This window comes from Tympanuchus pallidicinctus, unplaced genomic scaffold (genome assembly GCF_026119805.1).
Source record: "Tympanuchus pallidicinctus isolate F22 unplaced genomic scaffold, pur_lepc_1.0 scaffold1, whole genome shotgun sequence".
Taxonomy (NCBI): domain Eukaryota; kingdom Metazoa; phylum Chordata; class Aves; order Galliformes; family Phasianidae; genus Tympanuchus; species Tympanuchus pallidicinctus.
In genome coordinates, this window is record NW_026294618.1 from 46,819,177 (window position 1) to 46,831,713 (window position 12,537).

The window sequence follows — 12,537 nt, forward strand, 5'->3', positions numbered from 1 at the left end:
ACACTGAGTGTTTCAGCTTCCCACATTTTCCAAGAGGCATCTCCAGTTCAGGGATTAAAACATGATCTTTTAAGGCTGAACTTGTTTCCATTTTTTTAAACAAAAACGCTTACAGCTCTTGAACAAAACAAAATATTGAGGGCAAATGCAAGCAGCTTTTGAGGAGTCTTTTGCTGTAGTTGCTGTTTTTCTGTAGTCATGCCAGAATCCTCAGCTTTCATCAGGACAGCCTCTTCCAGCAGTAACGGTGTTGCTCTGACAAAGTTTTTGAGCAGTTCCGTATTTCTTCCTTATAGGTCCAGAATGCATTACTGGGAGCAACACTGATAAGAATAGTCCTCCTGTGTCAAAAAGGCAAGAAGCTGCTCCAGCTGCTTAATGCCCAGTTGTCTGATGTTGACAAAGATGTTTGCCAAAACAGACAGGTGTTTCCATACCCATAAAGGGGAATGCTTGGGACTTGAAAAATATAGCACTGTCTTGAATGCACAAATGTAAAAAGTTGTTTCTGAGAATAGATGGACTGGTTATTTTTACAGCAGTGCAGAACCATGATTTTAGCATGCTGATTCATGATGTTTCTTTTGCACTTATTGAAAAGGAGGGAAGAACAGCCTATATTTCAGCCATGAGTGGGGCTATTGAATCAATTCCAATTTGATTCAAAACCAGTAAGGTATCCCACAAATATCTCAGTGCTGCAGATGAAAAGAACTTCCCTTACTCAAAATGTTATCACTTCTTGCCTGCCCATAGTCAATGTCCTGGGAAGTCTGTAAGAGCAAGAAAGAGTAAATGCTCAACTGGTAGATATTGAGAGCCTTTAAATTCTCTTGATGCAGAGGCACTTGCAGTGGGTGCTGGGACTGGTATTGTGCTCATCTGCTGAAATAGAGAAGGAATGAGGTAAAAGCAGATCTAACTGCATAACCTCATTAATGCTACTTTCAGTTGAAATGAGTGAGAGGTAGGTAAGGAAATACCCATAGAGATCCCACAGATATGCAGAAAATATTTAGTGAAACTGATGCTTTGTATGTATTAACTGCAGTACTTATCCTGTAGACTGCCATCCCAAAGGAACAAACTCACGTTCTCCTGCCTGTGACACTTTTTTTTCTGTAAAAACATTATTGGCTGCCGTAGCCTGAGAACTAATCTGCACATCCCAGTGGGCTGCTGCCTAGTCACTTGGTGCTGGAAGAAACACTGTTGCTTATAGCTGGCCATACTTGCCACCCTTTGGTCAAGGAAGCAAAGTCAGACTCTGCTGAGATTCCTTTACTCCCTTTCTAAACAGCGATGCCAGGAGCTGCTGGTGTTGCTTGGACATATTTATTGCTATTTGCTGCTTCCTTTATATGGGTAACTCTAGCAGCAGCAGCAAAGCTGGTATCTCTTCTATCATCCCTTCACTATCCTGTTAGTGTGCTCTCTAGACCACTGACATACTTTCTATATTAGTTCACCCATACTTGCAGTTTGCTTGACATACTGCATTAGTAATAATGTTGATAAGAAAGTCTAACATTTTTTCAGCACTTCTACCTATTAAACAATGCTAACAGCATGTACAGACCTGCTAATGGCCTAGCTAACTACAAGCAGGTAAGGTTTAACAGAATTTTGAATATGTATTTTCCCATGTAAAGCTAAATATTATAGTTATTTTGAGTTCTGTTATTACACTTTGCTTGACATTTGGCTCTTTCTTTTGAAACCACATCTCCTGGTGAGAGCAAGCATTTCTTGGCAGCAGGGTAATGATAGGAGTTTCATTACACACAAAGGCCAATGACTACGTAACGTTTTTGGAAAACCTTGCCCAGGACAATCCATCACGGAATGGTATTTTGGATAATTTGTTCTGGCCGTCATCTTCCTACTACTACTGCAAATACAAGAAGTGCTCCGTTTAGTTCTAGCTAAAAAAGAATGCAAACTTAGAGCTACTTTAAAAATTACTTACTTCTGCAGCATTTTATAAATTGCAGACTGAGACTTCATGCCCCAAAATGTGTGGTGGGATCACGAAGGAGCATGCATTTTATTCTTGAAGTTTGACTAGCACATGAATTGATAGTCCTTGCATAAAACAGCCACACTTTTGGAGCCAGCATTACTCTGAACTCCATCACAAAATGTTTACATTTCAGGCAAAGAAATAATTGAATGAATTTAAGCTGGATATCTGCAGAAATCCTTCAGGCATGGTTCCCTGATCAGATAATATGGTAACATTAAAACATTACCAAGACTCTAGGCCTTCGGTCAAGTATGCAGCATAAAGTTTGAATGGACTTGTAAAGTCTCTTGGGGAAAGAAGAAGATAACCAACAGATAAACTATAAATTTCTGGGGGGGGGAAAGTATGTCTGTTATAGAGACATGTAAAGATTTTATCAAGTGTTCAGTAATTTAAAAGAACTTACATGAAAGAATGATATGTAGATGAATTAATTTCAAGTTATACTGTTTTCTGATGGGCATCTCAGTGTGAAAATCATTAGAAGGCCTGAGGAGAAGCCTAACGAGGAATTTTGAGAACTGAAGCATGCCTAAAACCTGGCCATGGAGATACCTGGTACAGTATCTGAGATGAGATTTCTAGCTTCTAGACAGCTGCATTTAGGTGAGATAAAATCCATACAAAATATAAGGCCTATTAGCTTGGGCAAGGTGCCTAATTAATTGGCTGTAATCATTTCCTGAGCTAATTCCAGGCTTAAATTTGTGCCAGATTAAATATCTTTTTCCCTGAACACCACTATTCAAAGCAAAGATCTCCTTAAATAAATTAGCAAATTATATTATATGCATATGCTCTAAGCATTTCATTACTGGGTAAGGATGCAAAATCAGCTGGTTAAAAAAGCAGGAAATGATAGGTTATCAGTGCTAGCTTACTTTGGTCCCAGTGCATCAGTGATATAATCTTTGGCCTTGTATGAACGTGTCATACTGAATGGATTTCATACAGAGTGACATTATGATGGGGAAGGGGGGGCTGGCATTTGTAAAATATCATTGGATGACAACGACTAGCAAAATATTGAGTAGACTGTCATTAATTGAGAATTCAACAATGTCAGTCAATTGAATGTAAGTAAAATATGTTGAAAAATGGCTATGTAATTGCATAAGTGAATGCTGCATCATGCCTGGAATTGATCACAATTTTTTTGAGGATGGGGAAAATCACAAAATACTGATGTATTAAAACTGTTTATGAGACAGAGTGAGTTTCCAGTTTAAAAACTTTTTGTGGGAAAAAAAACTTCTAGAAATTTTAGCAATTACTAGTTTTTGCTTTTTTTTGGATTGGGAAGAACTTCTTTTAGCAGAGTTGTTTTGTTTCGTTTTGTTTTGTTTTCCCCACTAGAAAAGCAAAATAAAGAAACAAGTTAAATTAAAAGTAACTGTGAAATAAAAGCGAGATATTTCAAGAGATAAAAACCTTCTTTTTGGAGACATTCAAATCACACCATTTACTAAGTCTCCATTTCTACCTAGATTTAGCCATTTGGGAATTACTGAGGATTGGAAAATCCTGTTCTGGCTCAAGTCACACTTGCTCAGATTTGATATCAAATTTGACTTTCCAGGTTTGACTTTTCAGATTTCTGTCTACAAAATCATAACAGTATTCTTTTGTAATTGGGCTTTGTTGTGTCCATTGTCTTGAGTATATCTTCCCTAACATCACCTCATTTTACTCACGCACAGTGTGCAAAGCACAGGCATGCTGTGATTCCTGGCTGGATCTATCACAGGCAAAGATAAAGTCTGCCTTACTTAGGTACCTAATTTATGTTCTGTTTCAGGCAACCACTGAACCAGTACTCCTAAAGTAAAAGCCGAAGTGCCACCTTTAGCAAATGGGGAAATTGAAGTTAGGTCGGAACTGGATGTGTTTTGCGATGCTTGCTCAGTCTCAACCTCATACATTTTTTGCTTGGTAATTTTACGTGTGCTTTACCTAATGTATTGTACCTAATGATGCTTAATACATCCTCACGAGTTCACAAAAAGAGAGGAAAGTTGCGACTTTCCAGTACTTGAGGGGCGCTTATAATCAGATGAGAGATCAACTTTTTATGTGAGCAGATAGTGGTAGGACAAGGGGGAATGGCTTTAAACTAAAAGAGGAGAAATTTAGGTTAGATGTTAGGGCAAAAATTATTTGCTCAGAAAAAAATTATTTGGCACATGCTGCCCAGAGAAGCTGTGGATAACCCATCCATTCCTGGAGGTTCAAGTCCAGGTTGGATTGGGCCCTAGGCAGTTTGATCTGAGGTGGCAGCCCTGCCCATGGCAGGAGCTGGAACTGAGTGGGCTTTAAGGTCTCTTCCAACCTGTGATTCTGTGTTTACACTGTTGCAGCCTTGGGCAGAAGGTGTAGTGACAGTGCTGCCCAGGCTTACCCTCAAAAGCTTGGTTGATGAATCCAGCCACTGACTCTTTTTCTTCAAGGAAGTAGCTGAAGCACAGTGGAGAGTGCCTTATCTCCTGCAGTTTGTGCTGAATATAAAAGAAAGTTGGTCTGTCGTGAGGATCTTGGGCCCAGCATCGTGTCATTAAATCGCGTCTGGAAAAAAGAATTGATAAAAAGTAAGTATTAAAGATGATAGAATCATCCATCTTATCATTTAATCCTCTGACAAGCAAGTTCAGTGTAGATTTTCAACTTCTGAAGAGTTCATACATGGTGCAAAGATTACCACCAGCTGCTGAAGGAAGAAAAGCAGATTATGGGTCAGTTGTCATACTCACCATGAATGCTTTCAGTTTTACCACAGAATGGATACATTTTTTGAGATTGGGAGCAGTTATAACATTGTAAGGCCAAAAAAAAAAAAAAGAAAAAAAAGAAAAAGCACCCCCAAGCCCCACCAATACCTGCTCACAACTCTCACAACTCTCTCTCCTAAAAAGTGGCCAATACTTTTCTGAGGAAGCAGACAAGAAAATAATTGTGTGACAGTAAAAATTTCACTAAAACAAACAAACAAAAAAAAGAACTTGAAGCTATTAGCTTATTTTATTCTCCTTCAGCTACAAAGATGTTCAAAGCAAACTCTCTGGGACAGAGAAGGTTAACTTAGATTTCTGCTCCTAGACCAAAACAAATAGGAGTACATTTTCCCATCAAAGGCAAAAATGGTATCAGTTTTCCCTGGGTGCAGGGATCCTAGCCCGACCTGTACAAACCTATTGGTATCATTCAGTGGAAAAACTGCCTTTCTTGTTTGTGTAAAGGATAGGGCTGATTTACACTGCCTACTCGAGGGCATGAATTGCGGCAAGCTCCAGACACACAAAAACAAATCTTACAAAAGCCAGGGGGAGCAGGGCTGAAAACCAAATGGCAGACAACACCTGGGTACGTTAAATGTTGGGAGAGGGGTCTTAGGGCCTCAAAACCAGAGCGCAGCATTTGAGCAGTCAGTGAAAGGACGATTCAGGAAGCTCTTCAAGGAATGCAGAGTATTCACCTCTAAGCCATAAGTTCAAATCCTCCCCTGACAAACAGCCTTGCTGTGAGATCTGAGTTATGTGAAATGAATTGGCTTGCTCAGAGGATCCAGTTTAAAAAGGAGGCTGCTGTCCTTCGACACAACTCAGTATTTTATGGAACTCCTGATGACAACTCTCTACTTCTGATTTTTCCATGATATTTTTCATTAAAATATTGTGTTTGGATTAAAAACATCAGTACATTTTTTTCAGAATCACTTTTCACCAACCTATATCACAGAGTTGCAGATCTGTTAGTGTGATACCAACTTCTCAAAAGAATTCAATGAAATCTTAAGGATCTGGAAAGTGATAGTAACTTCCAGTCACTGAATCACTTCCTCTCCTTACTTACTTTCAGGTGTACTGTTTATTGATGACGCAAAAAAATACGGATAGAAAAGTACTGAATTGGGCTGGAAGAGAAATAACTCTGGTTTTCCTTCTGTTGGAAACAACATATCCATCACAGTCAATTCAAAAGCCAGCTTTGGATGCTGGAAACCAAACCACCTACTTTGTGGTCATGCTGATTTGTAGGATGTTCAAGAAGAGGACCTGAACTGCAGGTTAATATCTGGACTCTGATCGGCAGAGCCTTGTGCACAGAAGTGTGCAGAGCTTAATGAATGCACTGCTCTTGTGACAGAAAGGAGAAACAGAAACAAACAGCGAAAAAGAAATAAGAAATGATTCACAAAGTCACTTATGGAACAAGAACTTGACAAACGCAGATTCAGAACATTTTTGCATTCCTAAGACAGTCTTTCGAAACAACTACTTTTTAATGGACCATTTGCTTCCCAAAACCATTCAGTTTTGTAACTGAGTGGGAATATTCACTGTTGAAAAGGCATTAAAAGATGCTCTGCCTGCACCTTGGCATGCTCTTGCATGTAAAGCTAACACTCTGGGTGGCTGTACAGATGTGGGTCTCTGACTGCACAACTAGTGTCATTCATACATCCGATTCATATTTCGATAAACACAGTTCATCTACAGACCCCCAAGCCTCTTTTTCAGTTCATTTCCAAGCTTTATGTATCTGCTCTTCTCTTGAGGAAACCAAGATATTCTGGAACAATATCTTAAGGAGGCCAGGGGCAGAACTTCTCTTCCCCTACCCCTAAAAAACGAAAACAATCCCACTTCCTAATGCTTTCACACCCAAGGTTTCTGTGTCAACTCTCCTTGCTCTTGCAGTGCAAGCCTACCACAGATTTCTAAACACTTCTCAGTTGAAGTAATTTGGCCTTTGAACTCTCTTCCTATCAACGATGGTTTGTTTTGTCAAATGACAATGAGAAAGCCAAAGTATCGGGAAGACAATCACCGACTGCTGATGTCCCGATGCAGGTTCAAAACCACACGGAGAGCAGCAGGAATGTCAAGAATGTCAGCATGCCATTAATGACCGAACAAAGTAGCAAAAAAGCTATTTAGGCTACTGACAGAAGCTGCACGCAGGTGCTGAGCGTTCACCAAATGAGATAAAAAGACGATACAGGAATCTAAGAGCTCATTCAGCCCCTTGGCTTTCAAAAACCAAGCTGATGCTATTAGGTCCTGATCCTACAAGCCACAGCCTGTGGATGAGAGTTTAAGCTCTACCTGACATGCTAATTTGTGAGTCCTAGGACTTCAAAAAAAATATGTAGGTCAACTTTTTCTTATTTCTTCTGAAGATCTTGTTGTTCACTTCAAAGGCAGCTTATAAACTTTTATGTGAGCTTGAACACTGAACTATCATATGGGTATACTTCATCTCCTATGCTTTTTTATTTGTGGGTCAGCTGTCAGGAATTTTTTAAGGAAACATTTTTCAGCAGAAAGTACTGAAAGTGAAGTTGCTGTTGGGCTCCCATTAGTGCTGTCATTTCACTTCCAGTTTGCACCGTGTTCTTAAAAAAAAAATTATAACATCTTCAGTTTCTCCAAATGGTAGTTTTTTCTTCCCCTCCACCCCCCCTCTCCCTCTCCCCCCCTTTTCTTTTAATTGTTAATGCAATATTTCAGCTATATCCAGATAATGATAAGTAATCACCATTCGGAACTAAGAGCATTGTAATTGATGTGGGACCTATTACGGAGATCCAGGTTTGCCAATCACAGGATCAGTTTCAAACCATTTCCTCAGCCCCAGGAGTAAGAATTCTGTACCTTAAGTACCCTCTTCTTCCATTTGTAGGACCAGCTGTCAAATGCATTTCTGTGACTGCTTACGCAGAATGGTTGTATAGGATTTGAGACATGAAATTAGGCTATACTGAGTGATCACAGGACTCAGATTCAATTTCCTCATTCATACACCTCTGTCTGGTATAGATATATTATATGCATTCACTTTTTTTCTTTCAATTACAGCTGAATTTTGTACTCAAGATACAGTTTGGAATTGAAACCTTTGTTTATCCAGCTCAGCTGAAGTCTAATCAGAAGTGCAGACTTCTTTATTTTGCTCTGCTTCAACTTCTATTGTTGGCTTTTTTACAGAGAGGTCTGCTAAGATGTGCTATCAGTGAGAAAGCCTGTTATGTCTACTATCAATGGCACATGGTATATAGGACCAAGTTAACTCTTCATTACAGTTGTAATAACTTCTAACCAGTTCTGAACTGGTTGATCACGCATTCCCAGCCTGTTATTACTACTGGATTCATGCCTAAGGCTTAATTTATGTTATCTCTAAAGCCCTGTTTAAAAGACAACTATGTATCAGCCATTAAACTTTAAGACTTCATTTTCAGTTCTCACTGAAATTCATGCAGGCAGTTCTACTGGATGAGTTAGGAGCAAAGTGGGCAGCTACAAATGCAAGCTGTTTTATCTAAGCAACAAAAAAATGAGTGCATGTTAGATTTTGCAGGGGTGTAAGTAGCCATTCAAAATAATAGTCACCTGGCAATAAAGCTATTGCTGTCTTATAAATATTATCAACAATATATAAACAAAATTAACTTACATGTCATCAGGACAGTTGTTTGGAGATTCCAGCCTTCCTCCTGATCGTACATGGTGTAAAACTTCTATATTGGAAAGACCTGGATATGGCTGTTGACCCAAAGTTAATGTTTCCCACATTAAGACTCCAAAAGCCCTAAGAGACATCAACAATAAATTTTGATTACCATGGTGATGATGAGCAATCTCCCTATCATCAGGTAATTAAAAGGGCTCCAGTCTAAGAACGAGACTCAAAAAAATTAGGAGCAAGTTGTTTTAACGTGATGCAAAACACTGGACACATCCTTAATCCTGGCTCAAGAATTGCTAAAATAAATATGTACTACTAACACATTTTCCTAGACATGGTGAGATGCAGTACAGCATCCCTAGGCACCACTCTCCATTTTCGTATGTCTTCACTTAAACAAGCATTTAGAAATTGCTGGAGGTGTCACTGGAAATGGAGAGAGTTACAAGTTCTCTGAAGTACCACTCATAAAGCAATCAGCACCTCATTGGATTTGGCACAGGGAACTAAGCGGACTTTTTAGATAAAGGTAAGAGTGGCAGTTAAATGGATAGGCTGTAGGGCCGGAAGACTTGACCAAGATTGGTGAGCTGTAGCCCACCAACTGTCACCCATAGCTATCCAATCTGAAACTGTGTGAATCTCAGGTTCAGCAGAACTGAATTGGTTTGCTTTTTTCCAGGAGACTCCTGACAGGGTCTCTGCTTCTTCACCATAAACCCAAATCTGCCCAAATATACCTTGCAAATAAAACTCTGCAGCAGAGTACTTTCCCATAGTGATGCTGAGAAATTTGGGCTTCAAAATAATGAAGTCATCGCTACAGGGTGAAATGGTAAGGGGAAAGTATTTGTTTGTAGGAAGGAAATGTCAATTAACCTAATGGAAAACAAAATGGAAAAAACAGAATATAGGCAGTCAATTCACTGCTCAAACAGGAAAAATAAAAATACAAATAAAAAAATTGGGCCTTGTACAAAACTATTTCATTGAGCAACACAATTTTTTCCCATCCAGGATCCCAGGGCTACAGCCCAGAGCATTAAGTAAAGAAATACTTACAAGCAGATACAATTGTTGTGCCAAGTTTTTTACCAGTTCACAAAAACACCACATAGGAAGAAATTTATCTTAGCTTGTGAATTATTAGAGATGGAAATATTCAAGCTTATCATTGCTGCTGTAAATCAATATTTTCTTGCTGTGCAATTTACTATTCTTTTCACACTGCTGTGTGTGCCTGCTATAGCTTACCAAACATCAGAGCGATTTGTAAACACGCCATCAATGAGGCTTTCAGGAGCCATCCATCTGACAGGGAGCAGGCCTTCTCCTCTTTTCCTGTAGTAATCATTTTTATAGATATCTCTGGCAAGTCCAAAATCACCAATCTTTACCACTCGGGAGCAGCTCCCATATTGCTTCTCAGACACAAGGCAGTTGCGAGCAGCCAGGTCCCTGAATTTTATAGAAACAAAAGGATGGAGTCAGCTTTGCAGAGTGACTCAGGTCAGAAGAGATCTCCAGAGGTCAAATGGTTCAACGTTCTGTAGAGAACAGTGTCACTCCTCAGGTTAGATCAGGTGGTTAGTTAAATTTTTATATCTTCAAGGCTGGTGATGCCACAGCTTCCTTGGGCAACCTGTTCCAGTGATTGATCCTACTCATTGTGAACAACAAATTCTAGTTTCCCTTGCTTCCCTGGTATAAAATCTTAGAGTAGCCCATCATTTTTTGAGAAAATTGTAAGTAATTTTAACAGAAAAGCATAACTTCATGTTTTAATTCAGTTCTCTTACCCTTCCTGTTATATTGTGACATCTTTCCTAGGTATTTTGTCCCAGGTAAGATAATTAGTCTTGGTACTGGGGGTAATGCTTGAAAGGTGAAGGAAATAAATTCTGTACCTGTGTATGAAACGCATTTTCTCTAAATAGGCACAACCTTTGCAAATATCCAAGCATATGTCCAAGAGGTCAGTCAATGTCAGTAAGGGACTCTGGAACTACAAGAAACAAAGACAATGTTAGCCACATCTCCTGCCTTTACAAACTCAGAATGATAGCCTCCCCAGTAGTAAAGTATTCCTACTACAGTAGTCATAGTAGAACAATACCGTGCAAAGATAGTATTGTTTTCTCATCTGAAATTTATAGGATTTTTGCAAAACAGGTGCAAAGTATCTGTGTGCCAATAGAGCAAATGCTAATTAGTTGCAGAGTAAACTGCTAAATCACTACACTGCAAGGCAGGGTAACACATCCTGTTCTTTGATTTGGGGCTAAGAATATCCTGGGACCTTCAGAATTGCTTCTTTGCTGTAGTGGAAGAAATGGGACACCAAATATTTCCTCCTGCTATTATATCAGGTTTGCTTGCTGCCGTATATTAGTCAGTAGAATAGGTTATTTCTGTAGAATACACGTACGTCCTTTTCAGTAGGCTTCAACACTGACTGTGCATTTGATGTGATCATATAAATGAAATAGACATCTGCTATGGTGCTCTAAAATGCCAGTGTCAAGTCCCTTTGACATAAACTCATACCATTAATATTCTTAATCTTCATGCTGACTATGAAAGTTAATTAACTTCTTAATTAAAGAGGTTTATTTTTTATTCTTTTCTCCTTTTTCCTCTGAAGACTTTTGGGTTACAGCCACAACGACAACAACTGTGAGAACTAGTGGACCAGATATATGACCACTATTATATGTTATAACTTTTCTAAGGGGTCTTTACAGTGTTCATAGAGAAGTACTCAACAGACACATCACAACTGAAAAAAATTCCACTTTTAATCAGTGTTTTAATGGTATTCAACATGACATTCAATCTTCTTCACAGCAACTCTGAATGCCTGGTCAGCACTCAATGCTGAGATCCCAGGGCATTAGCCAGGTTGGAGCCTGCAAATGCAGAAGGAACTGGACATCAGCATGGCCTTTAAGGAAGATTAAAACCGAGAAACTGTGGCAGATACGTGTTAAAAATAGATCCCTTGAGGTCATCCTACCTTTTGCTTTCTGGCTCCTCGTAAATAGCTAAGCAGATCTCCTCCTTCCATCAGCTCCAGTATAAGGTACTGAGGTTCATTTAACAGGCACACTCCGAGTAGCTTCAGAATGTGAGGATGATCAAATTTACTAAAGAGAAATAAATGACTGTAAGATTAAGTATGAAAAATTCAATTGGTCGACAATAATTTGCATATACCTACAAGTAGTGAATGGGTTTACCCTTTACAATCCCACCTCCATGAACATCATGATTTAGTAACTTAAATTGCCTTGACTTGCTTAGTCATGGGGCAATTCTGTGACATCCTTTCAAAGCACGAGTTTACACAGTGCTTTGACAGGCACTGTAATGCATACATGCATGTTAAAGGCACACTTCATCGTGTTTACGTGAAGACAAGATACCCAAAGGTAATCTCCTCTAGGAATAACATGAATTGCCACCTGTGCCCTGGAAGTATCTCTACTATTTCAGTAGAGTATTCCTACTACAGTAGTCATAGTAGAACTATTGATTTAGAGAAACGCACAGAGAGAAATGGAAGCATAAGGCACAATACCTTCATCTTACAATCTAGAGAACTGTTTTGTTCAACTGTTTTTGTTTTATCAAGATAAACAAAACACTCATGAGAAGAACTAGCAGATATGAGAGTAACTGCTTGTATGTGTCCAAAGTCTTGGGATTATGACAGAGAAATCAGCCCTCTGCGATCTTACAACTTACAAACAGTGCAAAATATTCACTGACTCTTTCAGGGACTGTGTTTTTACAACCACATTTATTGTGTTTGAAAATAGTTTTCTCTTTGCACTGCTGTGTGAAAGGACTTGCACCATCAGCGAGAGAAACATGACCCTGTTGGGAAAACTGAACACATCACTGTTGGGTGGTGTCTAAAGTGCTGTCAAATGCACCAGAATAAACAAACAAATACAACAGAGGAACATTTTCCTTCTAACCTCTTTCAGTTCATTTAATCTTAGGCGTGGGCAAAAGCTCTTCAGCAAAAAGTGTGATTTTGA

At 39.1% G+C, this 12,537-nt stretch overlaps 1 protein-coding gene across 3 annotated transcripts in view; it reads right to left on the bottom strand.

The window, feature by feature from the left end:
* The window catches only part of ROS1 (ROS proto-oncogene 1, receptor tyrosine kinase), a 72,053-nt gene that overhangs the window by 6,236 nt on the left and 53,280 nt on the right, over positions 1–12,537 (bottom strand). For all 3 annotated transcript variants that reach the window (XM_052683073.1, XM_052683082.1, XM_052683091.1), the window contains 5 exons: positions 11,508–11,637; positions 10,399–10,496; positions 9,746–9,949; positions 8,480–8,614; positions 4,425–4,588 (listed from right to left, as the gene is read on the bottom strand). In XM_052683073.1, coding sequence (XP_052539033.1) covers positions 4,425–4,588; positions 8,480–8,614; positions 9,746–9,949; positions 10,399–10,496; positions 11,508–11,637 — 731 coding nt within the window. The remainder of the gene's footprint in view (positions 1–4,424; positions 4,589–8,479; positions 8,615–9,745; positions 9,950–10,398; positions 10,497–11,507; positions 11,638–12,537) is intronic.